This window comes from Ctenopharyngodon idella, chromosome 15 (genome assembly GCF_019924925.1).
Source record: "Ctenopharyngodon idella isolate HZGC_01 chromosome 15, HZGC01, whole genome shotgun sequence".
Lineage (NCBI taxonomy): Eukaryota > Metazoa > Chordata > Actinopteri > Cypriniformes > Xenocyprididae > Ctenopharyngodon > Ctenopharyngodon idella.
In genome coordinates this window covers 14,853,291-14,870,498 of record NC_067234.1, presented here as the reverse complement: position 1 = coordinate 14,870,498, position 17,208 = coordinate 14,853,291, and the positions used below count along the sequence as shown (strand labels likewise).

At 38.5% G+C, this 17,208-nt stretch overlaps 1 protein-coding gene across 3 annotated transcripts in view; it reads right to left on the bottom strand.

Annotated features, from left to right (window-relative positions):
• The window catches only part of stard13b (StAR-related lipid transfer (START) domain containing 13b), a 99,164-nt gene that overhangs the window by 69,388 nt on the left and 12,568 nt on the right, over positions 1 to 17,208 (bottom strand). For 2 of the 3 annotated variants that reach the window (XM_051862223.1, XM_051862224.1), the window contains exons 3-5: positions 13,934 to 14,101; positions 12,477 to 12,614; positions 3,838 to 3,868 (exon numbers count right to left, since the gene is read on the bottom strand). In XM_051862223.1, coding sequence (XP_051718183.1) covers positions 3,838 to 3,868; positions 12,477 to 12,614; positions 13,934 to 14,101 — 337 coding nt within the window. The remainder of the gene's footprint in view (positions 1 to 3,837; positions 3,869 to 12,476; positions 12,615 to 13,933; positions 14,102 to 17,208) is intronic. The other variant, XM_051862225.1, reaches the window with a different exon arrangement.

Here is a 17,208-nt window from a genome sequence, read left to right as displayed (position 1 = left end):
AAACTGTGTGGTGCAGACGCCTGTCCTAATTCCCTCGAGAAAAGGGGCAGACTTGAACAGAGCTTCTTCATAGAGAAGCCCTCGCAATCTGCGCATTCTGCCCCCTCGAGGACAGAACGTGCCTGATCCTTTCCAAGACAAAAGATGCACAAGTCATGTGTATCGTCCGGTGTAAGATAATGCTGACACGGCAGCACAAACTTCCTGAAACAATTGTCAGAGGATGCTTACATATTGCCCTAATCACCCCTCAAAAAAACTGTTTCCTGAAGACAAAAAGCTGATGACGGTACCCTTTTATACTCACGGTCGCACCGGTAATAACAGTAAAATAAATGACTAAGGCCTTTTTTGAAGTGCCATTTTGAGAAATTCATTCTGGCTTCAGTTAATTTGTCTTTCTCTCAAGGTCTCTCATTATCTATGTGGCTAATCTAAGGCATGAACTATCCTGCTTTGATGCGATTTTGGTTTGTGTCATATCAACCGAATAAAAAGGCAAAAAAAAAAGACAGGTTAGGTTTTCTCTTAAAGGTCACAGACATTTACTGAACAGAATTTATAGCCACTAAAAATTATTTTTGCTCATTACTCCACAGCATGAATTTTAACTCTAATCAATTACACAGCACAGAGCTTTAAATACAAGCATTTACAGTGATCTAAATGAAATAACATGTTTTAATTTTAGAAGTCATCATTAAATGCTCCAGTGCTTGTAAGCGAGGTCTGGACAGAATCTTTCTGGAGACTGTCACACAAACGAGGTGTGTAGTACATTATGGAGCCGGTCAGCCATCTGGCTCTGCAGCACAGTGACATCATACAGTCTCTACCTCCCTGCAGTAAAATACGAGAGGGGAAATACTACACCACATGTGACCCTAACTCTGTGCTTCTCTTTTATAGCATCATCATTGTTATTACTTTTAGCATGGATATCCAATCAAAGACACATGGATAGTTGTTAGATTAAATAAAAGTGACAGTGAATCCAGAGTGGACAGACCATTTAAACTAAAGCTGAAACAGATTTGGAAAAATAATTCATTAAAATGCCCCCCATGGTCACATCAAGCCACGTCAAACAATTCTTCTCAGCTAAACAGTAACAATGCTCTGCTATGCCCTCCTAATTTTTAACTGGATCCCACAGCAAGCCAGGACACAGAAATAGGGCTATAAATGAGGGGCAACGTCTCCCACATTCTCCAGACACAGTAACAGAAGACCACCTGTCTGTGTCTGTCACACTAGTGTTGGACCCCAATAACAATCAGAAGAGAACGGACCTTCCTTCCATATTGCTTTTTTCTGTTCCTTCCTTCCTTCCATCTGTATTCCCTTCTTTCTTTCTTTCTTTCTTTCTTTCTTTCTTTCTTTCTTCCATACACATTTCTTTTTTCCTTCCTTCCATATTCCTTTATTTCCTTCTTTTCTTTCTTTTCCTCCCTTCCTTCCATCTTTCCTTCCTTTATTTCATTCTATCCTTCCTTCCATATTCATTTCTTTCTTTCCTTCCTTCCATATTCCTTTCTTCCTTTCCCTCCCTACCTTCTGTACTTTCTTTCTTTTTTCTGTATTCCTTCCTTCCATCCGTATTCCCTTCTTTGTTTCTTTCTTTCTTTTCGTATTCCTTCCTTCCTTCCTTCCTTCCTTCCATATTTCTTTCTTTCCTTCCTTTCTTTCTTCCTTCCTTTATTTCTTTATTTCCATATTTCTTTCTATCCTTCCTTCCATCAATATTTATTTATTTATTTCCCTCCATCCATATTTCTTTCTTTCCTTCCCATATTCCTTCCTTCATCCATTCCTTGCTTCCACATTTATTTTTCTTTCTTTCTTTCTTTCTTTCTTTCTTTCTTTCTTTCTTTCTTCTTTCTTTCTTTCTTCTTTCTTTCTTTCTTTCTTTCTTTCTTTCCGTATTCCTTCCTTCCTTCCTTCCTTCCAAATTCTTTTCTTCCTTTCTTCCTTCCTTTATTTCTTTATTTCCATATTTCCATATTTCTTTCTTTTCTTCCCTTCATCAATATTTCTTTCTTTTCTTCCATCAATATTTATTTCTTTCTTCCCTCCATCCATATTTCTTTCTTTCCTTCCCATATTCCGTCCTTCATTCCTTCCTTCCACATTTATTTTCTTTTTTCTTTCCATATTTCTTTCCCTTCTTTCCTTCCTTCCTTCCTTCTTTATTTCCATATTTCTTTCTTTTCTTCCCTCCATCAATATTTCTTTCTTTCTTCCCTCCATTCATATTTCTTTCTTTCCTTCCCATATTCCTTCCTTCCTTCATTCCCTCCTTCCACATTTCTTTTTCTTCTTTCTTTTCCTTCCTTCCTTCCTTCCTTCCTTCCTTCCTTCTTTATTTCCATATTTCTTTCTTTTCTGCCCACCATCAATATTTTTTCTTTCTTTCTTTCTTCCTTCCTTCCACAGTTCTTTCTTTCTTTCTTTCTTTCTTTCTTTCTTTCTTTCTTTCTTTCTTTCTTTCTTTCTTTCTTTCTTTCTTCCTTCCTTCCACAGTTCTTTCTTTCTCTTTCTTTCTTTCTTTCTTTCTTTCCATCAATATTTCTTTCTTTCCTTTCCTCATCAATATTTCTTTCTTTTTTCCCTCCACCAATATTTCTTTCATTCCTTCCCATATTCATTCCTTCCTTACACATTTTTCTTTCTTTCTTTCTTTCTTTCTTTCTTTCTTTCTTTCTTTCTCTTTCTTTCTTTCTTTCTTTCTTTCTTTCTTTCTTTCTTTCTTTCTTTCTTTCTGTTTTATCAGAGCTGTAGCACAGCAGCACACATGCTCACAGGTTCAAGTCTGGTTTGCGTCATGTCCTTGATCACACAACATTCCAAGCTCTTCCTACTATCCTGTAAAGTCCATATAAAGTTTAATATTCATTTACTTTAGCTTGCAAGGAGCTTATTTAACTTGTAAATACAGTTCACAAGCTCACAAAGCAAAACACTTCCTGAGAATATATTAGAAATTAGAGATTCTGAGGTTTCAAACTGTGACATCAGTCAAGATTAAAGGAAAGCCCATTCCAGTCCAGGATAACACAACAAGAATCTTGTTTCATCCTTGAATTAGTCACACTGGGGACAAGCTGGGGTGCTATTCGAGCACAGAGGACTAGAATGTTTGAGCTGAGCTGTCTCACGATTGCATGCCTTAGTCATTTAATTACATTAAAGAGCAATTCAGACAACCTCTCACTAATAAAAACCTACACCCTGTTAAAGTATTACAAAACTCCGCAATGAGCCGGTCTAATTAGTGAACGTCTCTTTACTGATTAGAGCAAAGATGTAGGACATAGGCCATGTTTACACAGCTGCAGAATACTGTTGTAAGTGTTCCTGTATTTGAGTCCTTAATACGGTTACGTTCACACACTTCAGTTATTCACAGAAGTGACAACCGCATTCTAAAACCGAACTCACACCCATACATTTTCAGGACTCACAACTGCGTTCTCAGAAAACCCACATTGTGTGAATGGAACTGGACTGGCTTGACTCTTGTTGCACATTCATACAGACAGTATTCGAAATGCTCTTACAAGTTGCTGTGTGGACATTTCAAAACTCACACCTGCAAGTAGATGTCAATCCCACAAACTGACAGTGTGCACATAGCCATATCTTAATCTAAGAACATGGGATAGAAGTTTATATAGGCTTATAACTTTCAGAAATTACATTCAAAGAGACCCTTTCACGCCGCCAAGGAGCAAGCAATGTCAAATGCATTTAGACCAGACTGATTAAGTCATTACTTCATCCGGACACTTCTTATTGCCAGCACAGTTTAATATATAAAGGAAAATGTGTACTCACCTGCACCTCCATGCCTCTTCTTGATGGACATCTGAAAACAAAACATGAAATCTGTTAAAACAAGCATCAAGGTTGAATTAATATTTTCATAACAGTTTAATGGTAACCATATCACATAAAACTGTCTCATGGAGCATCAAAACAAAGGCACTGAAGTATTGCTCCTCTCCCACAGTGGATAAAATCAACACCTGACCATTGAATTTCCTCCCACGGATCTGCTGAACGCTACGCTGACCTGGGTCACTATGATTTACAGTGCTCTTGCCCAGCCAAGAGAGAAAGTGCTACTTGTTTAGAGAGAGGGTCATGTCCACATTCCAGCTGTTTTTTAGTTTCACCTTTCTGCTACTACGCTCAGGTATCACGTGGCCTGTGAAAGGGATTTATCACGGTACTCTCGTATGCATCCATTCAGGGAATAAAAATGCCACTTTTCTGCCTGAGACCCAGCAATTCACTATTTAATTTAGCAAGTTTTTATAAGACAATAGATGCTAATCAAATGTAAAAATTGTACACAGTAAAACCTCCAGTGTTAAATGAACACTGTTAGTGTTATATTAACATCGCCAGTGTTTATATAATCCACACCGGATTATATAAACACCGGGTGACACTGGAAGTGTTAATTTAACACTGGATGTTTTGCTGTATAGATTATCAATTATACTATATAGTTATATATAAAGGTATGTCTAGAGGTGTCCACAAAATGCATGAAGTTGAAACCCAAACCAAGCACAAAACGAAACCCCGTCACTCGATCGGTACTGTCAAATTTTTAAGACTGCCTAAAAATTGCTCACCAACTTTTTTCCCTCCTTGTCTGAGTGAGAAGGCCCAGATGAATGGATAATTTCAGTAGTGGAGACAGTCTACTAAACACAACAATGATGCAAAACAAATGATGATCTGCAAAGGTTAGGGGCGTTTTATATTTAAAGGTAGCAGATGTTTTGTCTGGAAACACAGCAACCAACAAAACACCAGTAATTTTAGTGTAATTCAACACATTAAGAGTGTTAAAGCTGTTTGAAGTGGCTGTTGATCATTGTTCGAGTATTCCCTTCAGCTGTAAATGTACACCGGGGCCCTCTGCCTCTGTTTAATGAGATCTGGGTCTGAAAAACGCAGCGGAAAGAGGGGAAATGATGGATGATGTCATGGTTGCTTATAGGCTGTGAGATTTTGCAATGAGGGGTTGAATTTTCACCACACATCTCAAAGAGTTATGGTGTTCAAATGCAAGCACAACCGAGGGTGTTACCCTCATAAAACAGCTTAAACAGTGCGTGAAAAACTGTAAAGCGAGACCATTTCAAGGTATGTATATTACATGTTATTTTTGACAAGACTACTGGCCACTTACTGGAATGTCGCCTTTCAAAACAAGTTTGCAGAGGATTACTATGAATTCTTGGGAGAAAGAGCATGGACAGGAGTAAAGTCCTGCTGTGTTTCAAAGTAGTAATTGTCACTGACACAAATGATGTTTACATGACATGTAACTAAGCGTCAAATGAATGATGACTAGCTTTAGGAAGAGCCTGCCTTACAAAAACAGATCTGGATGTAAAAGGTACAATGCTGAAATATCCACACATCCATCAAGCAACCTGACAGCAAAATGAACAAGAAAATCAAGGCCAAGACCTTCACATAACAAGAAAACAAATAATGTTAACACCATCAAGAAAACAGATCAAGACACAAATGAAAAGAACAATGAAGGAAGAGGGAAGTTGTTTTGACACGTGAGCGTCTTCCTGGTATATATGTCATTTTCTTGGAAATGTAGGATTCCTGTGTGTGAATGATGAAGGCTGACAGGATTACAAGTAGAATCATTTCTCAGTCAGAAATAATACTAGATAGACAGAGGTAAAATAATTATGCCTGAGGGGAAACTCAGGAAAAGTAACTGTGCAAGTTACACTGCTTTGGCTCGAAATGGGATACAAGATCCTAAACGCAGCAAAAAGAAAACAGACGCCATAATTTCCAGAGGCAAGGGTACCGATACATAAAGTTCAGACAAACATCATTTGGGCTGAATCTGAATTATGAGCTGTTGAAGATATACTGAATAACAACCCCTGAAGTTCAATACGTATTTTTGCATGTCTGGGATTCCCCTACAATTCATTTTTAGTGGTTTTATTTGGCATGCACGACTAACGTCTATCATAATATTCATTGCACTGGAGATTCAAAAATACATGTTTGATATTACACACATGTTCCATGTGGAGCTGATGCTGACTGGCCAAAACCGACTCATTTAAAGTAAACATGCAATGTGAACTACCAAATGTGAAGTATTTTGGAAAGAAAATGTATATTAAACAAGAAAATGGAGGTGGGACTTTGTAAGAGAGACTGTCTCTATCTAAAATGGACTGGATCAGGAAAAGTGGTCAGTATATGGCAGTTAAAGGGTTAGTTCACCCAAAAATGAAAATTCTGTCATTAATTATTCACCCTCATGTCGTTCCACACCCAAAAGACCTTCGTTCATCTACGGGACACAAATTAGGATATTTTTGATAAAATCAAACTGCCAAAGTCACGTGATTTCAGTAAACGAGACTTCGTTACATCATAAGTGTTTCGAAATTTCAATGGTTCACCACTGGGGGGCGTGACTTTGGCAGTTTGATACACGCTCCGAACCACTGATTCCAAACAAAAGATTGGCAAAGTTTTGAAGCTTCATGAAGCAGTGATCAGCCATCACTAGATATTGTTAAATAAAGTTGTTGTTTTGGGTTTTTTTGGCACACAAAAAGTATTCTCGTCGCTTCATAACATTAAGGTTGAACCACTGTAGTCACATGATCTGTTTTAAATATGTCTTTAGTAGCTTTCTGGACATCTGAACGTGTTAATTATCTTGCTGGCAATGGAGGCCTCACTGAGCCATCGGATTTCATCAAAAATATCTTAATTTGTGTTCTAGAAGATGAACGAAGGTCTTACGGGTTTGGAATGACATGACAGTGAGTAATTAATGACAAAAAAAATAATTTTTGGTTGAACTAACCCTTTAATAAGATTGATTGATGACGTAATGAAAAGGCTTTTTGGAGAAGATGAAAAAAAATACATGTTCTTTTTTTTAAATAACTTGCACAGATGAATCATTCACAATAAGACCAGGAATCTGTATTAAGAAAGTAAATTGGATCAATTTTAACATTCTAAAATGCTTTGCACTGTGCACACAATATCCTCATTTATAAGGCAGAAACCAAGCAGCACGTGAAAAACAAAGAGGCTAAGAAAAATTTAGGGGTTTAAAATGACTGAGAATATAAGACAAAGAGAAAGATAAAAAATAGAGGGATAATACAGAAAGTATGCGCTGTAAAGTACAAAAAAAAAAAAAAAAAAAGCCCCCACGGCATCCACTTCAAAGTGACCCCAGAGGGCTCGGGCGGGCCAGATGTGGTCCCGCGAGCAAAGCCTCATACATCTTACATTCCATGAAACCCCCTGCAGCAGGACAACTTTTCTATATTTAGTTCTTCTCTTAAGCCTCGCTCAACCCGCTGGAATATGTTCCATCTAGTTCCCGCGTTATCCACCATGTTTCAGCTTTTTTTTAATCAGGTCTGTTGTTTTACACATTTGTTGGTGTTCTGATGGACGGTCTGTTTGGGCTATCAGGCTGTGGACCATCCATCTTGCAAGCTGAGGTGGGCGGCTGAGTTGGTGGTATTTTTTTGAAGTTGACATCTAGAGAATGTCAAAGAAATGCAGCTAGCATGACACAGGGTCTGTGTTATGACAGAAACAGCCTGGGTGAAATGCACAGTTAAGCATCGGGAGAGAAAAGGAGGAATATGTCACTGCCTCGGGTGACGATGCGGGCAGACTTATCTGATGTTGCGTATATGTTTAATTTGGAGTCTGTGCATGCAGTAAATGTATAAGCAGACGGTATATTGGCTTAATACAGCCCATCTTTTGCACAAGCATGTGCCTGTTTTCTGAAAAGGAAACAAAAGAAGCAGGGTTGAGGACTCGAGGAAATGAAAGACGACTTAAAAAGGAAGGATAATGTAGGATCAAACCTATTCCCGAATTAGTCCTGCTTTTAAAGGAAACATGGGGAGTTGAATAAGCACCTCATGTTGCTGCTTCTGAAAGTGCTGTATATGTTAAAACCCGCTTTGAGAGCTGTTCTGCTTCTAGGCTCTTTGCCAGAATGCCTCTCAAGGCTAGCGGTGGTGAAAGGTTCGTGCATCACTGCAAAGATGTGTACGTGGGTAAATGTATGTGCATTTAATGCACAGGTTCCACACGTATACGCCTAGCCAACAGGAACTGCAAAAAGATGGGCACTGTGCCCAAGGAGTCAAGGTTTTGCCAGTTAGCATGGTCCAGTGAGCCCTTGCTGGTATAAAATCACAACTACACCATCTGGGCACAAAAGAATCTTTCTCCATTGACAGCCATTAAATGTTTTCATTAAATGATTTTAAACATGCAAAAACTAGATACCATTATAAATACGATACATAAATATACATACCATTGTAAATATGAAACATACATATATATATATATATATATATATATATATATACAGTCAAACCAAAAATTATTCAGACATTTTTTATATTTTTGATATATTTTTACTAGTGGGTGCAGGACACTATAGTTCATTTATGTAAGTGAGGATAGTAACATATTATACCCAAAAATTCTTCATACAGTGGACTACCAGTAAAATTTATAAAAATTTGGAACCAAAAATTATTCAGACACTTTGACCTGACCATGTTTTGTTTAAGTGTTTTGCTTACATAATTAAGATTAATTTTTTTCTGACACAGTTTATATATAAGATAAATAAAATTATAAAGATGGGTAGCTACATGTGAAATTATATATTACAATCAAACAAATGATGTTGTAACCTCAATCCTCAATGACAGCCAGATGAACCTTCGGGGGAATCACAGGTCATTGGATGGTGTTTACATAAAGCATTCTATTTTCTGTCACAGGAAATGTGAACTCGCACACTGACGGCGTACATGCTGCTATATTTACAAACCCTGATGAGCAAATGTTTTGGGAATCTTTGAGAAGGATGTTATGATTGTTTTCAATGAGAGTATGTGAAGTCACATGTCTAAAGTTGATACTGTTATAATGTATACAATAGAGTCAGCTTAAAACGGATCCCACAGTACTCTACTAACTAGTATATAATTTCTAGTTAAAGAAATAGTTCACCCAAAAATGAGAATTCAGTAATTTACTCACCCTCATGTTGTTCCAATCTAGGACATTCTGCTAAACTTCAGAACAGAACAAATAAAATACACGTTTGGATCAACATGAGGATGAGTAAATGATTAAACAATTTTCATTTTGAGGTGAAATATACCTTGAAGTCAGATACTGAAAAGTTCTAACAGTGATTTTTTTTTTTTAACTCCCAGCTCATGCAGATTCACAAAGAATTTAAAGAGTCCCACAAAAAGTGAGAGGAAAATAAAAAGAGCAAAAGCTCACAGCATTGGCCTATCAACCCTGCCGTATTTTGACACTTTGCAGGGTCGCTCCTCACCCAACGTCCCAAACTGAGACTTAACCTCTGCTGGAGCAGAACAAATCCTGGCCTCCTGAGTTGCACTTGGCCCCGTAATCTATCTTCATCCTATTGAGCCGCTTAGCTCCCCTCTCCTGCCCCAACCGAGGACCCCGCAGGGAGTTAGAGAGCCGGCGTGGACCCTCCACACAGATGGATGGAGAAGACTCAGCTTCCCATCGCTCACCAGCACCTCCAAGTTTTTACAACAATAGATCGAGGGTGAGGAATGGGTTAGAGGCAGTGGGGAAGCATTTTCCCAAAGCACACAATGATTCAAACGTTTATTAATTCTAAACGAGCCACCAACACATAATTAAGCAAACTAAAGGGATAGAGCACCTAAAAATGAAAACAACTTTGGACCCCACTGACTTTCATTGTATGGACAAACAAAAATATACATATTTCACAGAAGCAATAAAGTCTCAAGGGTTTGGAATGACATGAGGGTGCGTAAATGATGACAAAATTTTAATTTTGGGGGGAACTCTCACTTTAAAATGATGAAAAAGCAAATTGCTTTTGTTCCTCTTTGGATAAAAGCGTCTGCTATATGCATAAATGTAATATAAAATATGGCTAAGCCTCCACAGTGGGTTCTTTACAGTATGGAAGCTACATTAAAACAGGGGCTTACAACATCTTAAATAAAAGCTGGTTCCAAGTTAACAAGCATTCTGAGCTGTATGTTTTCTTTAAAGATTTTATGACGGCGTCAACTGTATGGTGTGGGTGTAGTAGTGACGTGATTGACTGAAACAACCTCTTTCACAGTGGTTGATGTTATTGCACTAATAAATAGATGGGCTACATTGGCCCAGATCCTTGTGAGTCATATTTATGACGTACAGCTTCCTCGTAACATTGACTATATCAACATAAACATTCTCTCAGTGTTGATTCATGAACAGTTTCAAAGTAGCTGATATGACTTTCACCAGACAAGCTAGATTTTCACCTTCCAATAACTGGCTTAAAAAAAGAATTCAAAAGCAAAAGTTGCCAACCAAATTTTAGCCAGAAATAATAAAAGTCTGTGTTTATGTACGTCACAGCAAGAGTAGAGAGAAGTTAAGATGGAGACTAGGGCTTTGTGCCTTTCAGAGCTGAATTTGAATTGAATAGAGGATGCAGAGTGAATTGGATTTATATATATATATATATATATATATATAATTATTATTATTATTATTATTAATAAAAATTTGAACTCACGAATTAAAATGGAGCCAGTTCATAAAAATTTTGACCAACCCTGATAGCAATGGATATTGTAAAATTGTTTCTCTCTTTTTAAATCAGATCAGATGAGATCTTCAAGAACCGGTCAGCAGTGTGACTGCAGAAACACCTTCTTCATGACTTGGTCAAGACAACAAGAGGTGAACGAGGATAACAGGCTTGGTGAGAATCACAAATTGTGTTAATGTTAGAAGACAGTTGGTAAAATGCCAAGGGAGCTTTCCAAATTTGGATTTGTCATCTACATGAGGGTGGCCCACACTCATTCCAGTGGACTGAAGGCCTCCACATGCCTCTGGAGCTTTTGACCTGTTAATCTTCTCCAAGAACCTCAAGACTTCATTCTTTCAGAGTGCACAAAGCCAAATCATTCTATTACCCCCTCCAATCCAATTACCCTCTTCAACTCTCTCTCTCCTGTGCTCTCACACAGTCTAATAATCGCACTCACCTCCCAGATCCCCATGCCAGAGGCCTTTAGCAGGGTTCCCATGCACGGACCACAGAATGTACCAGTGCTGCTTCTGCTATGCGGAGATTAAACAAACACATCTGGCCCAGTTTTCTAGACGGACGGAAAAGGACCAAATTCCCACAGATATTGTGCTCATTTAAACCCACTGTTGTTCATCGGATATTGTTTTGGGAACAATGCAAGGGAGCTTAAAGGAAGAGCTGGCGATTGCTTGTTTTCTCTGTCTTCGCTAGGCAAGGGTGGCTTGAGACAAAAGTCCACAAAGTCCACCATAAATTGCGGTCGATCTGAAGCTGGACTAAGACAGCTGTAAATCAGCTGCGGTGATCGTCCGTGAAGAGTCTTATTTTCCATCCTTTGCATGTCGGATTTGTTTCCAGAATGACAGAACATTCCTTTCAGTATCTTTCACACGAGCCCCAAACTCGTAAATCGCTCAGTCGTCAGATCTCCTTGTGCTTGCTCTAAATAGCAAGACACGTACAGGCCTCTGTAATTTCTGTTTCAGAATGCCTTGTCCAGTTACAAACAAACTCCAAATATTTACAAGGCATGTACAACTAGAAACAAAGCCCTTACCTTCACAACATACAAGCTGGATACTTTAAATATCTTATATGTAGCAAACTTGAGGAGTTCGACCAATCAAAACTGAAATACACAAGACGCATTGCAACAACTATCACACAACATGTTTAAGGGGTTTACAATTCACCGGTTAAGCTAAGCTACACTGGTTTGGAATCCAAACAAGATGTGATGGCCTTAAATGACCCACTAAAAGACTTCCTTTGGTGTCGCTTTGAATTCATTAATTCAATTCCCCAGACTAAGGGTGAATCTTGTTTGGATTAGCGAGGGGAAAATCTGTTTAACTCAGTCCCACTAATGCCGAAAAGCCATTAGAAATGAAATCCTAGGCCATCAAACCTCAACCCCAGAAACTTCTTGGAATGAACATATGCCCTGGTCACTGACACATAGTGTCTTCATTAAGAAACACTTCACAGAGAAAGCTGCTGATCACATGGTCTACATACAGCTCAACTCTTCTTAGGTAAAGCCAAATTAAATACTAAAAATATAACAGTCCTGAGTTCTAAATACCAGTACCATCAATATGACAACCACTAACAACAAACCTTTTCTTTTAATGGTTTGCTCTGTTCTGCTAATTAGATTCCAACTTTTTGCAACTTTTTTTGAAGTGCCTAAATACTTTCTGATGAGACTGTTAAGGAAAACAATTCAATATAACACACACACACACACAAAAAAGAAAAATCAAGTTGAGTAAGTTCAAATCCTCACCTCTGTCTTTTTACCATGTGATCTCCCCAGAGAGGAAGTGGCACCCACAAGTCTTTCTTGGCCATGCCGTTCCTTTGCGTCGGTTCTTCTGGCCATGTTGTTCCTGTTGAGGGACTGGTTCACCCCCACAAATCCGCTCTGCAACGACAGCACAACAACTTTCAGCATGAGACGGGACACACTTTGTCTGGAATGGATGACCTCTGGAGATGACTATGAGAAGAATAGAGAAGCAGTCAGCAGCTAAGACACAAACTCAGCAGAACATTGTCAAAAATTGAAGAACTTGAGAGAAAAATTGTTGACCTTGTTCCAGAACAGCATGCAAAGGGATATTCGTCTCTCGTTAAAAACCAGGAACGGTTGTCGTGAGGGCTCTGAAACCCATCATGTCATTCTGCTAACCACCCCTAATGGACATGGTGATATAAACAGAACAACAGACCCCAAGCACAAGACATCATTGTCTTGAGGAACCAAAAGGCACTTTTGTCTTGCTGTGAACCCTTGCTACAGGGTAGTTATGTTGCAAGCTTGCATGAGGTTTTTTTTTTTTTTAAACTTGCATTGAAAGTTCGCCATGGCAAGCTCCCAAGACAATGGACCTCTGTGTCAGTGTCACCAGTCTGGTCTACTCTCTGCCAGCATGCAGCACATTCTATGTAACCCATGTCACAGACAGACGCCATGCACTGGCACATCAAGCACTATCAGACAACATACTATTCCCACTGAATTCTTATCAGTTCAGATTGTGATTCAGATAACATCCAGCTAATGAAAAGATTCTGCCTGTTTAAAGGAAGCTAAAGCAACATATTTACCAAGAAATACCCATTAACTCTTCCCCTACCAGCGTTTTCTTAAAGTTGCCAGCCACTGCCAGGATTTTTTGATCATTTTCACAAAAATTTCATGACCACCAGAATATTTGGTTGTATTAATATCTGAACATGCAGTATATCAAAAGAAAGAACAGCCCCTCTGCTTTTAAACAAAAATTCTAGCTTCATGCATTCTTCTTTTTATGAACACTTGTGTGGGTAATGTGGGTAAGTTTAATAGAAAAAGCAACATTTTGAGCAAAAAGCTCTTCTTCCCATGTGTTTGATCAGGAGATTCAGTACCAGGGTTGCCAGGTTTTAACTAGCCCAATCGCATTTGGGGGTGGGGGGGTAAAATTCACATTCCAGGGGTTAAATATCATGTTATTTGGGATCGCTTCAACCCATGGCAACACAGTTAAAGTATCCCAAGACTCTGGACTTGGCAACACTGTTCACTCTTTCAGAAGATGTCATAGCGCCCCCTACCGTATAACAGTGAAAACACTGAAAGCCGGAAAATGGCGGGAAAGTGTTTTCTCACAAATGACGGAAATTTCAGTCAATGGCGGGAAAAGAGTTAAGCAACAAACTATTTACATTATATTTAACAAGAAAGAATAAAATAGTGACCTGCAGGAATGCTCTGTCATTAGCGATGTGTCTCCTGGCGGTGTTGGGAGTGTCGGAGGGGGAGGAGCCAGCACTGAGCGCTTCCTCTATATCCAGATTGAGCTGATCTAATCTCTTTATTAGCTGGGTCATAGATTCAGACCATGGAGACAGGACCTGAGGAGACTCCTGCATGTACACAGAAGAGACATACTGTAGGACATCGCAGAAAAAAATAAGCATTGAAGATAAAATTGATTAGGCAGAGTCATTACATTAGACTCGGTCATTCAGTCAAGGGTCTGTTTTCCTTTGATGTACAGAGCCAAAAATAACCAACTTGATGAGCCAGAACTGATTTCAGAGCCATATCTTTTATTCTCAAACTAAGGTTTCAAAGTCACACTGAACTACTCTGCATGAAAACACAGAACCGTGCCAGCAAGTGTTTTCCCAGAGAAAAATGTTAATGCTTAGACTTAATGGAGTTTTCAGTTGTTTCGTTTCAGTATCTACTGTCTTGTTTGTTTTCGTTGTATTTCTCCCAAGAAATTTTAGGAGAAGACAACTGTTGACATACGTCAGAGTATAGATCTATAAAACTAATGTGGACATAACAGTCCAGACAATTCTGACTTGGAAGAATCTAATGAGAAATGTTTGAGTTGTATTGAGATTTCAGTTTTGAGTTTGATGCACAGTTTGAGAAATCACTGCAATCTTTTTTGAAAATTGGACACACGTTTTCAAGGAGATATATATACTACTAAGAAGGCTATCCCGTCTGGTCCTAGCCAGCAGAAGGTCTACTGTGGCACAAGTCACAAAATTTTAATGATGGCTATGGGAGGAATGTCACAACACACTCTGCTGTGTATGGGGCTGTGTAGCCGCAGACCAATCAGAGTGACTATAATGACCCCTGTCCACCATCAAAAGTGCCTACAATGGGCACGTGGAGCAGTAGAAGAAGGTCATCTGTTTTGATGAGTCCCGTTTTCTTTTACATCACATGGACGGATGTGTAAGTGTGCAACGTTTACCTGGGGAAGTGATGCATCAGGATGCACTGTGGGATGACGACAAGCTGGTGGAAGGAGTGAGATGCTCTGGGCAACGTTCTGCTGTGGAACCCTGGGTCCGGCCATTCATGTGGACGTAAATTTGACACGTACCACCATACCTAAAGACCAGGTACATCCCTTCATGACAATGGTGTTCCCTGGTGGAAGTGGCCACTTTTAGCAGTATAATGCACCCTGCCACACTGCACACATTGTTCAGGAAAGGTTTGAGGAACATGTTCAAGAGTTCAAGGTGTTGTCCTGGCCTCCAAATTCCCCAAATCTCAATTCAACTGAGTATTTGTGGGATATGCTGGACCAACAAATTCGATCCACCTCACAACCTACAGGACTTGAAGGATCTGCTGCTAATCTTGGTATCAGATACCACAGGATACCTTCAGGGCTCTTGTAGAGTCCATGCCTCGGCAGGACGGCACTGTTTTTGCAACACGAGGAGCATATTAGGCAGGTGGTCATAATGGCCACGTACCCACCGCAGCTAAATTCGGTTGTCGGTTAACCTTTTAGTGCTTAATCCTGTTCTGTAAACACACAGTTCAGGAATTTACAGGAGTGACAACCGCATTTACAAAAATTCTACACAGTACAACCAAACTGTGTTGTTAATTTCATATTTTTGTTAATTTTTGTATTTACGTCGACTTCGCTTTCATTAAAATTGCTGAACATAACGAGTCTTTTGTCAATGTAATATTCATATATATATACATACACAACCGGTCAAAAGTTTGGAAACTACTATTTTTAATGTTTTTGAACGAAGTCTCTTATGCTCATTAAGGCTGCATTTATTTCATAATAAATACAGAAAAAACAATAATATTGTGAAATATTATTACAATTTAAAATTATGGTTTTCTATTTTAATATACTTTAAAATGTCATTTATTTCTGTGATCAAAGCTGAATTGTCAGCATCATTACTCCAGTCTTCAGTGTCACATGATCCTTCAGAAATCATTGTAATATGCTGATTTATTATCAATGTTGGAAACAGTTGTGCTGCTTAATATTATTTTATAACCTGTGATACTTTTTCAGGATTCTTTGATGAATAAAAAGTTTTAAAAAAAAATTGCATTTATTTAAAATAGAAATCTTTTGTAACAATATACACTACTGTTCAATAGTTTGGGGTCAGTATTTTTTTTTCTTTCTTTTTTTTGAAAGAAATTAATACTTTTATTCAGCACAGATGTGTTAAATTGATAAAAAGTGATAGTAAAGATTTATATTGTTAGAAAAGATTTATATTTTGAATAAATGCTGTTTTTTTAACCTTTTATTCATCAATGAATCCTGAAAAAAGTATCACAGGTTCCAAAAAAATATTAAGCAACACAACTGTTTTCAACATTGATAATAAATGAGTATCAAATCAGCATATTAGAATGATTTCTGAAGGATCATGTGACACTGAAGACTGGAGTAATGATGCTGAAAATTCAGCTTTGACATCACAGAAATAAATTATATTTTAAAGTATATTAAAATAGAAAACCATTAAAAATAGTAATGTTTCCAAACTTTTGACCGGTAGTATATATATATATATATATATATATATATATATATATATATGTGTGTGTGTGTGTGTGTGTGTGTAGAAAAATATCTTTGGTCAGAATAGCGGATACCAAACACGCAAGATGCCAGAATGTTGCTATGGTTACCACGTTGTCAATCATCGCAGTTTCGGGAGTGAATCGTGTTCTATATATCGATAGATAGATAGATAGATAGATAGATAAAGTGTTGTGTCTTGAGCAGTAAATAGCACTGAGGATCAAATGTTCCAGTGCCACACACATTTGAACCAATACTAGTGAGCAACCCAGCTGCAATTGTGGTCCAAACATAGCTGTATGGTATTCCTCTCCTTTCTCTCCAGCGCTACTTTCACTACTCCCCAAACACCCCTGCCAAAGATTATAAATAGACTGTCCCGTCCAGCTCAGACACAGCCGAGGGTTCCTGGGCTATAAATTACCCTCACCTACCTCACTCACCAAGCCGTAAATCAACAGGGTTGCCCCTTTACCAACAGGAAGTGGAGGGGCCAGAGGAGCAGGAAGAGGGCAAGGATGAACTGTGAGGAACATTTAACAGTAACATCCCACAGCAGGCGGAAATGCTCAAGTCTTTCTTGGGATCTGAAGCCCCAAGGCAGAGATTACGGCTCCCTCTCATCCACACACAATGATGCTA